Raw genomic sequence first — 17239 nt, 5'->3', positions numbered from 1 at the left:
GTGTGGGCCCAGAACAGAGAGAAACAAAGCTGGAAGTGCAAGTTAGAAAAGTAGTCAGCAAAACTAGTAGGGAGCAGAAATAAAGACCAACAGTAAAGAGGGTCAAAGTGCAGAAAAATATTAAACAGGCAAAGCTGAAGGCACATAATCTAAATGCACGTAGCATTCGCAACAAGGTGGATGAATTAATGGCACAAATAGAAGTAAATGGGTATGATATCATTGCCGTTACAGAGACATGGTTGCAGGGTAACAAAAGCTGGGAACTGAATGTTCCAGGGTACTCAATGATGCGCCTCAATAACTTCAAGGCTCAAAGTTAACTGGATAAAACTAGGCTTTTATTAGCAAAGAAAGATGCCTGTGTCTTCACCTAGCATTCTGCTGTTCTGCTGCAAGACAAGCCTGGGCTTGTCTTAAGTAGGGCCAGGTATGGGCGGAGCCGACACACCCAATGGGGAGAAAGGGGGCGGTGCACTATACACAATACAAGGTAAAAACACAGGAGCAGGCAATACAATATATGTAGTTAAATACAGATTCTGATGAATGACATATTTCATCACACAACATTTAGGAAGGACAGACAAAAAGGTAAAGGAGGTGGTGTAACGCTGTTAATAAGGGATGAGATCGGTACGATAGAGATAAAAGATCTTGGCTTGGCAGATCGTTATGTAGAACTGGAATCAGTTTGGGTGGAGCTAAGAAACAGCAAAGGGCGGAAAATATTGGTGGGAGTTGTGTATAGGCCACGAAACAGTAGTGGTAATGTAGGGCACAGTATCAATCAGGAGATTAGAAGTACATGTAACAAGGGCAATACGGTAATCATGGGGGACTTTAATCTACATATTGACTGGGCAAATCAAATTACCACCAACGGTGTGGAGGATGAATTTTTGGAATGCATGCGAGATGGTTTCCTGGATCAGTATGTGGAGGAACCAACCAGGGAAAAGGCTATTCTGGATCTGGTACTGTGTAATGAGAAAGGGCTAATCAATAATCTTGTGGCAAAGGGGCTTTTAAGGACAAGCGACCATAATATCATTGAATTTTACATTAAGTTTGAGAGTGATGTAGTCCAATCTGAAACTAAGGTCTTCAATCTAAACAGAGGAAACTACAAGGGTATGAGGGACAAGTTGGCCATGGTAGATTGGGAGACTACACTAAAAGGTATGAAGTGAGACATACAATGGCTAACATTCAAGGAACTAATGCATAATTTGCAACAAACATATATTCCTCTAGGGCACAAAAACCCAAAAGGAAGTGATCCAACCATGGCTAACAAAAGAAATTAAAGCTAGTATTAAATCAAAGGAGGAAGCTTATAAAGTTGCCAGAAAAAGCAGTCAGCCTGAGGATTGGGTCTTTTTAGAAATCAGCAAAGGGGGACCAAGAAATTGATAAAGAAAGGGAAAATGGAATATGAGCACAAACTAGCGATAAATATAAAAACGGATTGTAAAAGCTTCTATAGGTATGTGAAAAGGAAAAGACTGGCAAAGGTAAATGTAGGTCCTTTACAATCAGAGACGGGAGAGTTTATAATGGGGAATGAGGAAATGGCAGAGAAATTAAATAAACACTTTGTTTCTGTCTTCACGGAGGAAGACATAAAAAACCTCCCAGAAATACGAGAATCCAAGGGTATGGCAAGAATGAGGAACTTAAAGAAATTATTAGCAAAAAAAAAAACAGTACTGTACTAGCAAAATTAATGGAACTAAAAGTCAATAAATTCCAAGGACCAGATGACCTACATCCTAGGGTTTTGACAGAGGTGGCCATTGGAATAGTGGATGCATTGGTTGTCATCTTCCAAAATTATATAGGTACTGGAACGGTTCCTGCAGATTGGAGGACAGCAAATGTAACCCTGCTATTTAAGAAGGGAGAGAGAAAACACTGGGAACTACAGGCCTGTTAGCCTCACATGTTTTGTTGAGAAAATGCTGGAATCTATTATAAAGGATGCAATAACTGGGTACTTAGAAACTAATAGTAAGATTGGGCAGTGTCAACATGGATTTATGAAAATGAAATCCTGTTTGACAAAAATATTGGAGTTCTTTTGAGGATGTAACTAGTGGAGTAGACAAAGGGGAACCGGAAGATGTGGTGTATCTGGATTTTCAGAAGGCCTTCGATAAGGTCCCACACAAGAGGTTGGTGAACAAAATTAGGGCACATGGAATTGTGAGTAATATACTAGCATGGATTGAGAATTGGTTAACAGACAGAAAACAAAGAGTAGGGATAAATGGGGCTTTTTCAGAATGACAGGCTGTGAATAGTGGGGTACCACAAGGATCGGTGCTTGGGCCCCAGCTATTCACAATCTATATCAATGATTTGGATGACGGTACTAAAGGTAACATTTCCAAATTTGCTGATACTATTAAGCTAGGTGGCAGTGTCAGTTGTGAAAAGGATGTGAAGAGGCTTCAAAGGGGATCTTGACAGGCTCAGTGAGTGGGCGAGAACATGGCAGATGGAATACAATCTGGATAAATATAAAGTTATCCACTTTGGTAGAAAAAACAGAAAGACAGAGTATTTCCTAAATGGTGAAAGATTGGGGAATGCAGATGCTCAAAGGGACCTTGGTGTCCTTGTACATTAGTCACTGAAAGTGAATGTGCAGCAAGCCATTAGGAAGGCAAATGGTATGATGGCCTTCATTACAAGAGAATTTGAGTACAGCAGTGAAGAAGTCTTACTCCAATTATATAGGCCTTGGTGAGACCACACCTGGAGTAGTGTACAATTTTATAGTCTCCTTACCTAAGGAAGAATTAACTTGCCTTAGAAGGAGTGCAACGAAGGTTCACGAGATTGATTCCTGGGATGGCGGGACTGTCATATGAGAAGAGTTTGAGTAAACTAGGCCGATATTCTCTTGAATGCAGAAGAATGAGAGGGAATCTTATTGAAGCATACAAAATTATTACAGGGTGGATGCTGGGAGAGTGTTTCCCTTGGCTGGGGAGTCTAGAACCAGGGGCCACAGCCTCAGGATAAAGGATAGGCCATTCAGGACTGAGATGAGAAGAATTTTCTTCACACAGAGGGTGGTGAATCTTTGGAATTCTCTACCCCAGAGGGCTGTGGAGGCTCAGTCATTGGGAATATTCAAAACAGAAGTTGATAGATTTCTGACTAGTAAAGACATCAAGGGATATGGCGATAGGGCCGGTGAATGGAATTGAGGCAGAAGATCAGCCATGACCTCATTGAATGGCCAAATGGCCTACTCTTGCTCCTATTTCTTATGTTCTTAAAAATAATGATGAAAAATCTAATCGCTTTTTCCCCCGGTAATTGAAATGTCTGACACCCGTTATTTTACAAATCCGCTGCCGGTATGAAACCTCGGTAACTGGGAACATATATCCAGCAATGGGGTTGGTGTAGTCAGGACTTTCATCATCAAAACTTACATTTATATAACACCTTTAATGCAAAAAAGAAAGCGTCGAAAGGCACTTCACAGAGGTGCAATCAGAAAATGGACACAGAGATGGCGAGGCATCGAGAACGATAGTGTGTTGGTTATGTTACTGGATGAGTAATCCAGAGATAACAGTTCAAATCCCATCATGGACGTTTCATGAATTTGAATTCAAATTCGAATTTGAAACATTTCAAAATAAAAAGCTGATATTAATGATTGTCGTAAAACCTATTGTCCTTTTCGTCTTGCCTATACGTGAATCCAGTCTTTCACCAATGTGGTGGCCTCTGAAATGGCCTAGAAAGCCTCTCGAAAGGAGGATACGGACGAATAAAACTGGGCGGATCGCTCGGCTTCGGCATTGGATTCGGACACAGTCAACCCTGCAAAGCCCTCCTCATTAACACCTGGGGACTTGTGCCAATGTAGGGAGAAGTGGACCACACATTAGTCAAGCAACTGTGTGATGCAGTGATACTTATAAAATCATATTTATTAGCCAAAGTCCCAGGCACCTCCATCAGCATTCATCGGTATTTCCTGTCCCACCAGCGGTGGGGCGCAGTGATAGACCCTCAGATGCAAGTGCCCTGGGAATCATTAACATTGAGTCCGGAGCCTATAAAGTCTCATGGGTTCAGGTGAAACATTGGCAAGGAAACCTCCTGCTGATTCCCACCTACCACCCTCCCTCAGCCGATGAATCAGTACTCCTCCATTTTGAACACAACTTGGAGGAAGCACTAAAGGTGACAAAAGGTCCAGAATGGACAGTAGATGTGAGATTTAGTGCCTAGTTCCCTCACATTTCGGTATCAAGAAACAAATGAATGAGCTGGGCACTGCAAATGCTAAAGGTCCCATCAACATTCTGGCTGTGGCGTTGAAGATCTGTGCTCTGGAACTAACCATACCTCTAGTAAAGTTGTTCCAGTACATCCACAGCACTGGAATCTGCCCGACAATGTAGAGAATTGTCCAGGTATGTCCTGTCCATAAAGAGCAGGACAAATCCAACCCGATCAATTACTGCCCTATCAGCCTGCTCTCAATCATCAAAGTGTTGGAAGGAGTTATCAACACTGCTAACAAGCAGCAATTAATCACAAATAAGCTGCTCACCGAGGCTCAATTTGAGTTCCACCAGGAGCAATCGACTCCAAACATGGACCAAAGAACTGAATTCCAGCTGTGAGGTGACAGTGACTGTGCTTGACATCAAGGCAGTGTTCGACGTGTGTGGCACAATGGAGTGTGGTTATTGGAGGAGAATCGTCTCAGCACCAGGACATCACTGCAGGAGATCCTCGGGATAGTGTTCGACGTGTGTGGCACCATGGAGTGTGGTTATTGGAGGAGAATCGTCTCAGCACCAGGACATCACTGCAGGAGTTCCTCGGGGTAGAGTCTTCGGACTAACCACTTCAGCTGCTTCGCCAATGACCATCCCTCCATCATAAAGCCTGGAGTGGGGATGTTCTCTGATGATTGCAGTGTTCAGCTCCATTTTCAATTTGTCAGATAATGAAGCGGTTCATGCTCGCATGCAGCAAGTCCTGGACAAAATCTAGGCTTGGGCAGACAATTGGCAAGTTAACAGTCGTGCCCCACAAGTGTCAGGCAATGCCCATCTCCCACATGGTGTCCAACCATGTCCGTTTGTCATTACTTGGCATTGTCATCGTCAAATCCCTACTATTGACCAGCCACAAAAAACTCGTGGCTGCTAGAGCAGGTAAGAGGCTGGGTATTCTGTGGCGAGTGGCTCAACTCCTGGCCACCCAGAAGCCTCTCCTGCACCTATAAGGTACAACTGCGGCGTGTGATGGAAAACTCTCCACTTGCCTGGATAGGTGCAGCTGCAACAACACTCAAGAAGCTCCACGCAATCCAGGACAGAGAAATACGCTTCATCAGCAGCCCACCCACCACCTTAAACATCCAATCCCTCCACCAACGGTGCACCATCACTGCAGTGTGTGCTATTTACAGAGAACTGCAGCAGTTCGCCAAGGTTCTTTGACAGCACCTCTCAAACCCGCGCCCTCTGCCACCTAGAAGGACAAGAGCAGCATCCGCATGGAAACACCGCCACCTCCAAGTTCCACTTCAAGTAACATACAATCCTGACTTGAACATGTATCGCCATTCCTTCATCGTCAGTGTAAATTAGAGCCAAAACGCCCAGCACCATCTACAGAGGGAACAGGAGAAGCGACTGTATGCTTCCTTAACCAATCAGTTTGAATAATCTTTACGCAAAGTCTGAACCAGGAAGTCTTAGTTAGAATATAGAATGCAATGTCAAATCACATGCAGAAAGTGAAATAAAGATAGGGAAAGAAAGATTGGATTCAGAATGCATCTCACTGAAACATACAACATTCTTACAGGGCTTGACAGTGTAGATGCAGGGAGGATGTTTCCCCTGGCTGGGGAGTCTGCAACCAGGGGTCACAGTCTTAGAAAAAAGGGTCGGCCATTTAGGACTGTGGTAAGGAGAAATTTCTTCACTCAGAGGGTGGTGAATCTTTGGAATTCTCTACCCCAGAGGGCTGTGGAGGCTCAGTCGTTGAGTATATTCAAGACAGAGATCGATAGATTTTTGAATATTAAGGGAATCAAGGGACATGGGGATATTGCAGGAAAGGGGAGATGAGATAGATCAGCAATGATCTTACTGAATGGCAGAGCAGGCTCAAAGGGATAAATGGCCTACTTGTGCTAATATTTCTTATCCTCTTATGTTCAGAGGGAGCGAAAAAAGAGTCAGATAGAAAAGATACAAACATTATTGAATTTTTGTTTATACCGCTCCAACAATAATTAAAATCCAAAGGAATGAGACTCCACACTTGTAAAAGTTAACTTTCTGCGCCAGAGAGGTTGCTTGGCATTAGTTAAGACTGATCACGCTGTTAAACAAATAATTACACTGGAATAGGCAAGCCCCGACTTTTCCTGGTGAGTTTCCTGTGTATCTATCAGATAAGTAGTCATTTTATGCCGTTCCATGCATTTCAATGGTGAGTCTCTCGGCGAGATACCATCCTCGTGCAGCTTTGGGAGCAGCAGGGAAACTCAGACAGGACCTTCACCATTTTCGTGTTTAACGCCGCATGTGCAGTCGTTCGAAGTTACTGTCCAATTTACACTTTAATAAGTGAGCGCTGTTAGCCCCACCGTTATTTCGACCGCAAAATCTGTCCTATTGCGAAAATATGAAACTACCAGTCACTCACCCGGTGAAAAAAATGGGGCAGAAACCAAACCATTAAAGTGAGTGGACGGAATATTACAGACTGAGAAATCTCAATTTCCTCATGTTCCCCCCGAGGGAGTGACGTCCCACACCAAGAGCACAGGGGCAGGTAATTACAGACTGAGAAATCTCAATTTCCTATTGATCCCCCCTGGGGAGTGACGTTCCACACCAAGAGCACAGGGGCAGGTAATTTAACCAGTTATGTCCAGGTTTGGACACTCCATGTTTAGGATGTAAAAGCAATGGAAAAACTGGCATGTAATTGCACTAGGATGTTCCCATGGATGTGGAGTTACTGTCAGAGAGCGCGATTTGAGAACATTGGGCTCATTCCACTAGAGGTGAGCAGATTAAGTGAGGAGTTGCTGCAAGTCTTCAGATTCGGAATAGCTAAGATCAAAAAAAGTTACTGATAGTTTCCACTGATTGCCCAGCAGGTACATATTTAGGCTAATTTGAAGAATTGAGGTGAAGGTTGATAAATGTATTTACACACGAGGTGGTAAGAAAGAAAGCATAATTCAACCACAGACTATTGTGGAAGCAAGTCAACATTTTTTTGATAAAATCTATTTCTATTGCTGCGTGGATAGAAGGTAATGCTGGAGTATGGGGGCTGAACAGAAGAATACACCTGGACTAATTGCAATTCTAAACATTATGCGGTCAGCAGGAGGTTGGGATTAGACTAGGTGGGATATTAACGGTAATGGGTAGTGAGCAGGAGGTTGGGATTAGACTTGGTGGGATATTAACGGTAATGGGTAGTGAGCAGGAGGTTGGGATTAGACTCGGTGGGATATTAACAGTAATGGGTAGTGAGCAGGAGGTTGGGATTAGACTAGGTGGGATATTAACGGTAATGGGTAGTGAGCAGGAGGTTGGGATTAGACTAGGTGGGATATTAACGGTAATGGGTAGTGAGCAGGAGGTTGGAATTAGACTAGGTGGGATATTAACAGTAATGGGTAGTGAGCAGGATGCTGGGATTAGACTCGGTGGGATATTAACGGTAATGGGTAGTGAGCAGGAGGTTGGGATTAGACTAGGTGGGATATTAACAGTAATGGGCAGTGAGCAGGAGGTTCGGATTAGACTAGGTGGGATATTAACAGTAATGGGCAGTGAGCAGGAGGTTCGGATTAGACTAGGTGGGATATTAACAGTAATGGGCAGTGAGCAGGAGGTTGGGATTAGACTAGGTGGGATATTAACAGTAATGGGTAGTGAGCAGGAGGTTGGGATTAGACTAGGTGGGATATTAACAGTAATGGGTAGTGAGCAGGAGGTTGGGATTAGACTAGGTGGGATATTAACAGTAATGGGTAGTGAGCAGGAGGTTGGGATTAGACTAGGTGGGATATTAACAGTAATGGGTAGTGAGCAGGAGGTTGGGATTAGACTAGGTGGGATATTAACAGTAATGGGCAGTGAGCAGGAGGTTGGGATTAGACTCGGTGGGATATTAACGGTAATGGGTAGTGAGCAGGAGGTTGGGATTAGACTCGGTGGGATATTAACAGGAATGGGTAGTGAGCAGGAGGTTGGGATTAGACTAGGTGGGATATTAACAGTAATGGGCAGTGAGCAGGAGGTTGGGATTAGACTAGGTGGGATATTAACGGTAATGGATAGTGAGCAGGCGGTTGGGATTAGACTAGGTGGGATATTAACGGTAATGGGTAGTGAGCAGGAGGTTGGGATTAGACTAGGTGGGATATTAACGGTAATGGATAGTGAGCAGGCGGTTGGGATTAGACTAGGTGGGATATTAACAGTAATGGGTAGTGAGCAGGAGGTTGGGATTAGACTAGGTGGGATATTAACAGTAATGGGTAGTGAGCAGGATGCTGGGATTAGACTAGGTGGGATATTAACGGTAATGGATAGTGAGCAGGCGGTTGGGATTAGACTAGGTGGGATATTAACGGTAATGGGTAGTGAGCAGGAGGTTGGGATTAGACTAGGTGGGATATTAACAGTAATGGGTAGTGAGCAGGAGGTTCGGATTAGACTAGGTGGGATATTAACAGTAATGGGTAGTGAGCAAGAGGTTGGGATTAGACTAGGTGGGATATTAACAGTAATGGGCAGTGAGCAGGAGATTGGGATTAGACTAGGTGGGATATTAACAGTAATGCGTAGTGAGCAGGAGGTTGGGATTAGACTAGGTGGGATATTAACAGTAATGGGTAGTGAGCAGGAGGTTGGGATGAGAGTAAGTTTCCCAGATTATTAACTTGGAAATGTGGTAGCAGATCAACCGTCCATTATACACCCTGCCCGATTATAATTTCCATTTAGTTCTGTTTCATTACAGGTAATTGATAGAACATTACAGGCTGCTTGCTGTAATTTCCTGAAGTGCTGTCCCGGGGAGTGACGCTCCACGACAGGTTCTAGCGCTCGTATTGAGTCTCTTGCCGAAGTTGGAATTGACTCCTGGTGATGCAGGGGGAGGAAAAACCTGCACTGCCTTGGGTTTTCAATTCCCATTTTTTGGGCGTTAGATTTCTTGTTCGGGTCTCTACATTTTACCATTTTGTTTTTGTTCTTGAAATACCTCTCATTTACTCTACAGGTGATTTTTGTCATCTCCCAGTTCCTTAATTTACGTTAAGTCGTTTCCAAGTCAGTAAACTCATGACCTTCCCTCTAACACGATAGCAAAATACTGCTGTCTGTTGCCTCTGGTCTCTCCTTTTCCCAGTCCCACTAAAACGGTTTCCCTTTGTTTTCAGTCCACAAACAGTTATACCCAAACCGTTCCCCTGTCCCTTGTACAGATAGGGATGGATCCGCTGGGTATTTTCACCTCTTCGTATCGTTTCAGATTCACGATGGCCCAGAAATTCGGGTCGGGGGCTTCCCGCGGGTGCACGCCCCCGACCTGCACTTACCTAGCGCGCCGACCGTTGAGCTGTGGGCCCGCGTGAGATTCCGATCCTGGGCCTCCTCCAACTGCCGGCACGCAGTGCTTGCGTATCCCAGGGGCGCAGTTAGTTCGATGCGTCCCCTGGGATCACGTGGGCCATGGGGAGCAGGGTATGCATCATTCATAAGTTTGACAGGAAGAGCTGTCAAAACTTATAAATACTACGGGCCCCAAAACATCACTAAATCTTCAAATAAATTTTTAAAAAATCACATTTTTTAAATAAACTATAAATTACATGAAATAACTTTTATACAATAATTTAAATTTGAAAAAATAATTTTATTTTCTAACGGGGCTAAAAATAAACTTACCTTGCTTTAAAGTATTTAAAAATAATAAACCTGTGGAAAAAATGTTTTAATTTTAATTAATTCACCACTTACCTTGTAAAAAGAAACAGGCCTTACGCCTGCTTTTTAAATGTGTAACGTCTGGAGACTTACCCTCCCGGGAAAACCTGCAAAAAGAACACAAGTTCGATGCGCACGCACAGCCTCTCCTGCGCACGTGTTCGACCTCTTAACCCCATCTTTCAGGGGAACAGAAGTGCCGGTTTCCCGTGCATGCAGGAAACCGGCACTTCCATTGGGCCTACGGGTGAATACCCCGTGCGTAGTCACCCGTGGAGACCCGAATTTCTGGGACTTATAAATATTTTCCGTTTTATCCATTTCTTTCCTATTTGACATGTTTCTCTTATGTAACATTCTGTGATTCTAAGTTCTGATATCCTGTCAGTTCTGTGATGTTTAAATATTCCAAACTCATTCTGTGTGCCTCCCACTTACCCGATGTTCTTGTCCACTGAAATGCCACTCAAATGTTAACAACGAGCTGACTCCGTCCACCCCTCCTTCAATCGCCTGTTCCAGTCTGTCCCGGTAGAATTTCGTGAACTGGAACAGCTGGTAATCGTCGCATTTTGTCAAGAACTCAGTGATTGTAGAGTCCGGATCTGTGAACACAAATGGAGAAAACTAAACACATTATCCACTTTCGACCCAGGCGGCTACATTTCATCGTATACCAAACGGCTACAGCTTCCTGTGAGCCACATTATCGATCACCTTCTGATAACACATTCACACCGCATGGGCAACATTCCAAAACCCTGTATAGTCACATCTCAACAAAACTGCATCTGTGTTGGGAGATTGGGCACATGACTGGCAAATGATGTTTAGCTTGGATCAGTGCCATGTTATGCCTGTGGGCAGGGCGAGTGCTCAACATTCATACACCCTTCATGACATTAAATAAGGGGGAGAAAGGAAGATCCGGGCATTCTAGTACATACATCTCTAAAAGTACAGGAGCAATGCCGTGAAGCGATAGTTAGAACAAAGGGGGTATTAGGGTGCATTCATAGGACAGTTGGGTATAAGACAACATATTTTCTCTTAGTACAAGACCTTGGTAAAGGCCTCACTTGCAATACTGTGTCCAGTTTTGGTCTCTTCACATGGTGGGTGAGATTGAGGCTTTTAAACTGTTGCAGAGGAGGGACATTAGACTAATTCCCAGTACAGGAAACTTTGTGCTATCCGGAAGTTGAATGTCCGGCAACTTTGATCTAACAGCAGAAATCAGCAGCCGTTTTGGTTAGGTGGTTTTTTTCCTCCTAGCATTCTTTTCACAGGCAGGCTCTGGAAAGCGTCTTTGTCGCTTAGCAACAGCTGCAGAGACGCTTCCAAGCTACTGGGCCGAGTGTTTACAAGCTGTTGCTGAGCAACAGTGTTTGTGGTCAGACACGGCAGGCTCTAGAAAGCGTCTCTGTATCTTAGCAACAGCTTCAGAGACGCTTCCAAGCCACGGGCCGAGTGTTTACAAGCTGTTGCTGAGCAACAGTGTTTGTGGTCAGATACAGAAGGCTCTAGAAAGCGTCTCTGTATCTTAGCAACAGCTTCAGAGACGCTTCCAAGGCACGGGCCGAGTGTTTACAAGCTGTTGTTGAGCAACAGTGTTTGTGGTCAGATACTGCGATGAAAAGCTACTATCTGATAACATTGACGCTGGTCTATGCGGAGCTTTTAAAAAAACGGCAGTAGCTCGGTCCCATGGGTGCCAGATAGCACAAAGTTTCCTGTATAAAGCAACTTAGTTATCAAGATAGGCTAAGAGTTTGGACTCTACACTTTAGAGAAGCAAAGACTTAGTGGTGATCTGATTGAGGTTTATAAGATGATGGAGGAATCGATTGTGTTCCATTTGACACTTTGTTCCAATTACATAGCTTACGGAGGGCCAGGGGTCACCATTTTAAGTTGTGCAAGGCCAGATTTAAGTTAGGTGTCAGGAGGTGGTTCTTTTCCCAGAGAATAGTCGACCTCTGGAACAGGATACCTTCTCTGGCGGTGGACAGTGACTCGGTGAATTCCTTCAGGCGAGAGCTGGACCTGTTCCTGTTTGGTGTGGACATCACCTCTTACAACAGGAAGACACTTCCAGGAATTCAGTGTAAGACTGATCTGCTGGACTAGTTTCAATTGCCTAGAGGGTCAGAGAGGAATTTCCCCTATTTTAATCCCCCAAATTGGCCTGTGTTTTTACCTGTTTTTTAACCTGTTTTTTTTCACCTCACCCATGGTTTGGTTTGGAATGGCTAGAACAAAGTATGGCAAAGCATCGCAATTGCCTGGGAGAGTCTGGATGGACCAAAGGATCTTTACCTGTCCGTCATTGTTCGTAAAATTGTCATATACGACTTTTCTACATCCAATCCGTTCCAGCCTCCCCTCATCATACTCTTTCTCGCTAAATGCTCACTAATTCGACCTGGATTAACAGATTTGGTGGAGTTTCTACACAATGGTCTCTGGTTACCAGGTTAATCCACAGAATCATCACTTGGGCTTCTTCAGTACACCAGCATATTTTTGATATTAAACGTGGGTTGAAATGCTGGGGGCAGTCCCTCCTATCGCCTCTCTGACTTCCTCTAACAGTCTGGGGTGCATTATTTCTGAGCCCAGTGACTTCTCCACCTTGGCTATTTTACTCAGATCCAAATCCTTCCCTACAGTGATCTCTAACTGTGGACCCACATTCTCCTCTAGTCCATCAAATCTTCACTTCCACCATCATTTTTAGAAAGTTAAGGAAATATTTTGTATCTCCCCAAAATTGCATTCTTCACAACTAGTTTCCCCAGCCACCCCTCTCCCTCACCTCCACTGCTCGCTGACCTGTAAAACCCACTGAGAATTGTGCTAACTCCCTTCCTATTGCTGAACTGTGTACATATGGATTCCATCTTAGCATTGCTCCCTGGAACACCCTTACCTTCTAAACGCCTCCGCCTCTCTCTCACTCTCCTCCTTTCAGACGTTCCTTAAACTTTACCTCTTTGAGCAAGCTTTTGCTCACCTGTCCTAATATCACCTTATGTGACTCGGTGTCAAACTTTGATTGCTAACACTCCTGTGAAGCACCTTGAGACGTTTTACTACTTTAAAGGTGCTATATAAACGTAAGTGTGTCCATGTTGTTGTTCTATGCTGTCATCGAATGCTTTATTAATACTGGCAGTCACAAACTTTCACTCTTCCCTCAAACTGTTATCACCAGGAACATCTCCCTCTGAGTCCTGTGAAAACCAAGACCCTGTCTTATAGATACCTGATCACATCTCTCATGTTTCTGAATGTTTGGAATGATTTGTACACTCACACACAACACTCAATACTAGCTCCAACACTTGAAATGCTGACTTGTCCCAGTTTCTTTTTTTTTTTTAAAAACCAAGTGAATTTGTTTCTCGCGATTTCAAATCCTCCTTCCTTTTTCTTGCTAATACCTTTTTCACTATTTCTTAAATCTTCTGTTTCAGCTCCCACATTTTTACTAATTCCGCTCTGTCTCCGATCCGGATATTTCCCAATCTCCAGTCACATCCCGATATCCTCCCACTGCTTCATTCACCTTTTCTGTAAAACCGTTATTGTTGGTCGGTACAGATGGCGCTCGTCGCTTCCCTTACATCGGAACTCACTAACGCCCCAAGAACGTGAACACTTCCCTCCTGCTCCAGCCCTGCAGCCGCACATTGACCAGCCTCATATTTCCCGCCTTAAGCAGCCCAGTGCAAAACAATCCGGAGCTCAACAGCTTGAGGCCTGGTTTCTTAGTTTAGTACCTCAGTCTCAATAGTCCCTCTATAAATGTATTTCTATCCGTGTTACGGGTTCCGAACATGGCTCTTTTCTGCTCTCCTTTCCTTCCCAGAGGTGGCCCCACCCGTTCCAGGATGTTATTCCCTCTGGCACCAGGAAGGCAACTAACCATTCGGGACATGCTCAGGGCCGCAGATGAGGGTGTTTATTCCCCTGACTATACAATCTGCCACCAGTACCGCTCTCCTATTCCTGTGCCCCACCTACCTCTCACTCTGCCCCGCTGGGTGGCCTCCTGCTCTCTGGAGTCACACTGTTTGCTCCTCTGATCACAGTCTCGATCCACCTTACAGTCCCCAATACCAGGCATCCATTGGAGAGTTTCAGTACTCAGAGACTGCCTCCACCCAAGACTGCAGTGTCCCTCTAGATGGTCACTCATTTCCCTCTTTGTACTCAGCCCCTGTCCTGTTCCCTCGACCTGAGAGAGCTGCAGGTTCTTCAACTAGTTCTGGACCTTTTGTCGGGAGAGACATTGTATTTGAAGTATAAGGTGAACCTACCTGTGTCCATTCTTATTCTTGTTGCAGATGTTGGATCTTCTCCCCTGTTTGGACATTCAGCCATGGCGGTGACAAGCGTTCCCAGGCTCTGATGCTCTGTAACAAATATAATATTAATGGGTGGGTTAGACGGAAATATTAAAATGAGAAAGAGAATGTTGCCTTGTTAACATGATATCAAGGCCCTCCTCCCTCAACAGTACAGCAGCTGGTAGCTCTGGTGTAGCGTATGTACCTTTAAGAGGAACTATGTTTTTGAAGCCCCTGTATACTGTAGTACCAGTAGTGACCACTCGGGTATATAAGCCTGTGTAGCGTCTTCTGTAGTTAGTTCACCTCCAGACTTTGTTCAGTAAACACTTGTTAAATCAACTCCTGCATTCCGTGTCTCCATTAACACACGGATCTAACAGTGGCGACGAGTTAGAAACGAACTTACCTGCAATTCGGCAGCACCTCAAGGGGATCGATTCCTCAGACGAAGGTCGAAGCCAGAAAAAAAACAAAAACTGTGGTTTCACCAGCTAAACGGGCTGGTGGCAGGTAGTGCACTGATCCTTCCTGGGCTGCGGCGGGCTAGAGCTCGATCGGGAGGCTCTGCAACGGGGCCGGGCAGCGAGTCGGGAAGCAGAAGCAAAGAGAGAGGGTGGAGCACTCAGGGCGCGTCCGGTGCTGCAAAGCAGGTCGGTGTTCGGACCGAGCAGAGGGAGGGGAAAGTCCCAGAGGGTCCGCTCCACGACGGGAACGGTTCTCCAAGTAACGGAGAAACTATTGAAGCGATATATAAAAAAAAAAGAAATACCGCGAAAAACTGCAGGTCGCAACGGGAACCGCGGAGAACAGCGTTGGCAGCAGCGGCGGGAAACGCCATCTTAACTCGGCGGGGAAGAAAGAAAAGCGCGGGAGGCGCCATTTTGATCCATCGGGGACGGAGGAAAAGCGCGGGAAGCGCCATTTTTGATTTTCAAGATGCCGAAGACTGACAATATTACTGCTTTCAATAGTGATATAGAAGATTGGACCACATATGTGGAAAGAGTGGAGGTATATTGCAAGGCGAATGAAGTAGCGGATGATAAAAAGGCATCGGTACTTCTAAATCTGATGGGCGCAAGGACATACGGGCTGTTGCGAAACTTGATCACTCCAGCCAAACCGATGGACAAGAATTTTAAGGAGATTGTTGATACCTTACAGGAGCACTTAAACCCAACACCGCTGCTGATAGTGGAACGATTCAAATTCTTCAGGAGGAATCAGCACAAGAATGAAAGTAACGCTGATTACCTCACCGAATTACGAAAGCTGTCAAAGCACTGCCAATTCAGGGCAGGACTGGTAGATTCTCTACGAGACAAATTCGTCTGCGGTCTCCTAAGCAAAGGAACACAGAAAAGACTACTTTCTGAGAAAGATTTGACACTGGACAAGGCTTTCAGTGTGGCTGTACCATACGAAGCAGCAGCAAGAGGAGCTGCAGAGATACAGCAAAAGCCACAGGACTTCGGCACCCATGAAATGACACGGGGTTTCGAGAGATGTTATCGCTGCGGCAGATCCACCCATGACCAGAAGGACTGCTGGTTCAAGGACAAATCATGCAGGCAATGCAGAAAGATGGGACACGTGTATGCAGATCTGGAAAGAATCCGCTGACAGTAAAAAGGTCAATAAGGAAAAGTACAGAAAGGTACAAATGATGACGGACAGTAGCTCCGAAGACCAGAAGAGCGATAGCGACTCCGGAAACAAGAGACTAAGCTGTCTCAAATTACATAATGTAATTGCCAAAGAAGATTACCAGACCATTTGGGTTACCCTCACGATAGCGGGGTCCCCAGTCAAAATGGAGCTAGATGCAGGATCAGCTCTGGCCGTCATGAGTCGACGGGATTACGAGCGGCTATTTCCGCATATACCTTTGAAAGACACATCCATTGTCTTGAAGACATATACGGGGCAGAAAGTATACCCCAGGGGGAAAATAAGGGTGCCTGTTGTATACAACGGCAAGGAAATACAGAAGTTGTATTTATACGTTCTGCAAGATGGTGGTCCACCGTTGTTGGGACGTGAATGGATCAGAAAGATACGTTTAGACTGGCACTCCATTCAGGCACTGACGGTTACCAGTAAGAAAAAAAACGATGATGACGTCATACCTGGACGATTAAAAGAAATCTTAGCTAACGCCAAAGAAGTGTTTCAACAGGAACTAGGAACCCTGAAAGGCGCCACCGCCTCAATAAAAGTGGAAGATGCGGCAATTCCCAAGTTTAAGGCAAGGCCGGTGCCATACGCAATTCGTCCAGCCGTCGAGGCAGAGCTGGAGAATTTGGAAAAAGCAGGCGTGTTATCCAAGGTAGATTGGAGCGAGTGGGCAACACCCATCGTCCCGGTCATGAAGAAAACATTGAATAATGATAAATCTGAAGAACAGAGAAAAGTTCGCATCTGTGGGGACTTCAAGGTGACTGTAAACCCGGTTCTTCACACGGTACAGTATCCTCTTCCGAGGAAAGAAGATATTTTCGCCTCACTATCCGGAGGGAAACGTTTCACAAAATTGACTTAGCACAGGCATATCTACAGATGGAGGTTGAGGAGGCCTCTAAAAAGTATCTCACGATAAACACACACAAAGGCCTGTACCAGTACAATCGGCTGGTTTTCGGAGTGGCATCAGCTCCGGCTATCTGGCAAAGAGCTATGGAGCAAGTCCTGCAAGGGATTCCGGGGACTCAATGCTACCGAGACGACATCGTTGTAACAGGAGAAAACGACAACGAGCAACTTGCCAACTTGGAGCAGGTGCTCACGAGGCTGAGAGAACGGGGCCTACGAGCAAATCGCCCCAAGTGCGAATTTTTCCAGAAACAAATATCATATTGTGGC

General features: G+C 45.0%; 1 protein-coding gene and 1 long non-coding RNA gene across 4 annotated transcripts in view; one reads left to right on the top strand and one right to left on the bottom strand.

Moving 5' to 3' along the window:
- LOC147088309 (NACHT, LRR and PYD domains-containing protein 3-like) overlaps positions 1–17239 on the bottom strand; it is a 78564-nt gene that overhangs the window by 47481 nt on the left and 13844 nt on the right. For all 3 annotated transcript variants that reach the window (XM_085977179.1, XM_085977177.1, XM_085977178.1), the window contains exons 3-4: positions 14345–14440; positions 10458–10624 (exon numbers count right to left, since the gene is read on the bottom strand). In XM_085977179.1, coding sequence (XP_085833305.1) covers positions 10458–10624; positions 14345–14408 — 231 coding nt within the window. In that variant the 5' untranslated portion in view covers positions 14409–14440. The remainder of the gene's footprint in view (positions 1–10457; positions 10625–14344; positions 14441–17239) is intronic.
- Positions 1–17239, top strand: part of LOC147088310 (uncharacterized) — an 89951-nt gene that overhangs the window by 69230 nt on the left and 3482 nt on the right. The gene's annotated exons all lie outside the window — the stretch shown is intronic.

This window comes from Somniosus microcephalus, unplaced genomic scaffold (assembly GCF_052327205.1).
Source record: "Somniosus microcephalus isolate GS21.2 unplaced genomic scaffold, FLI_Smic_1.0 unresolved_chr4, whole genome shotgun sequence".
Classification (NCBI taxonomy): Eukaryota; Metazoa; Chordata; class Chondrichthyes; order Squaliformes; family Somniosidae; genus Somniosus; species Somniosus microcephalus.
Note: the sequence above shows the minus strand (reverse complement) of the source record. Positions and strands in the feature narration are given on the sequence as shown.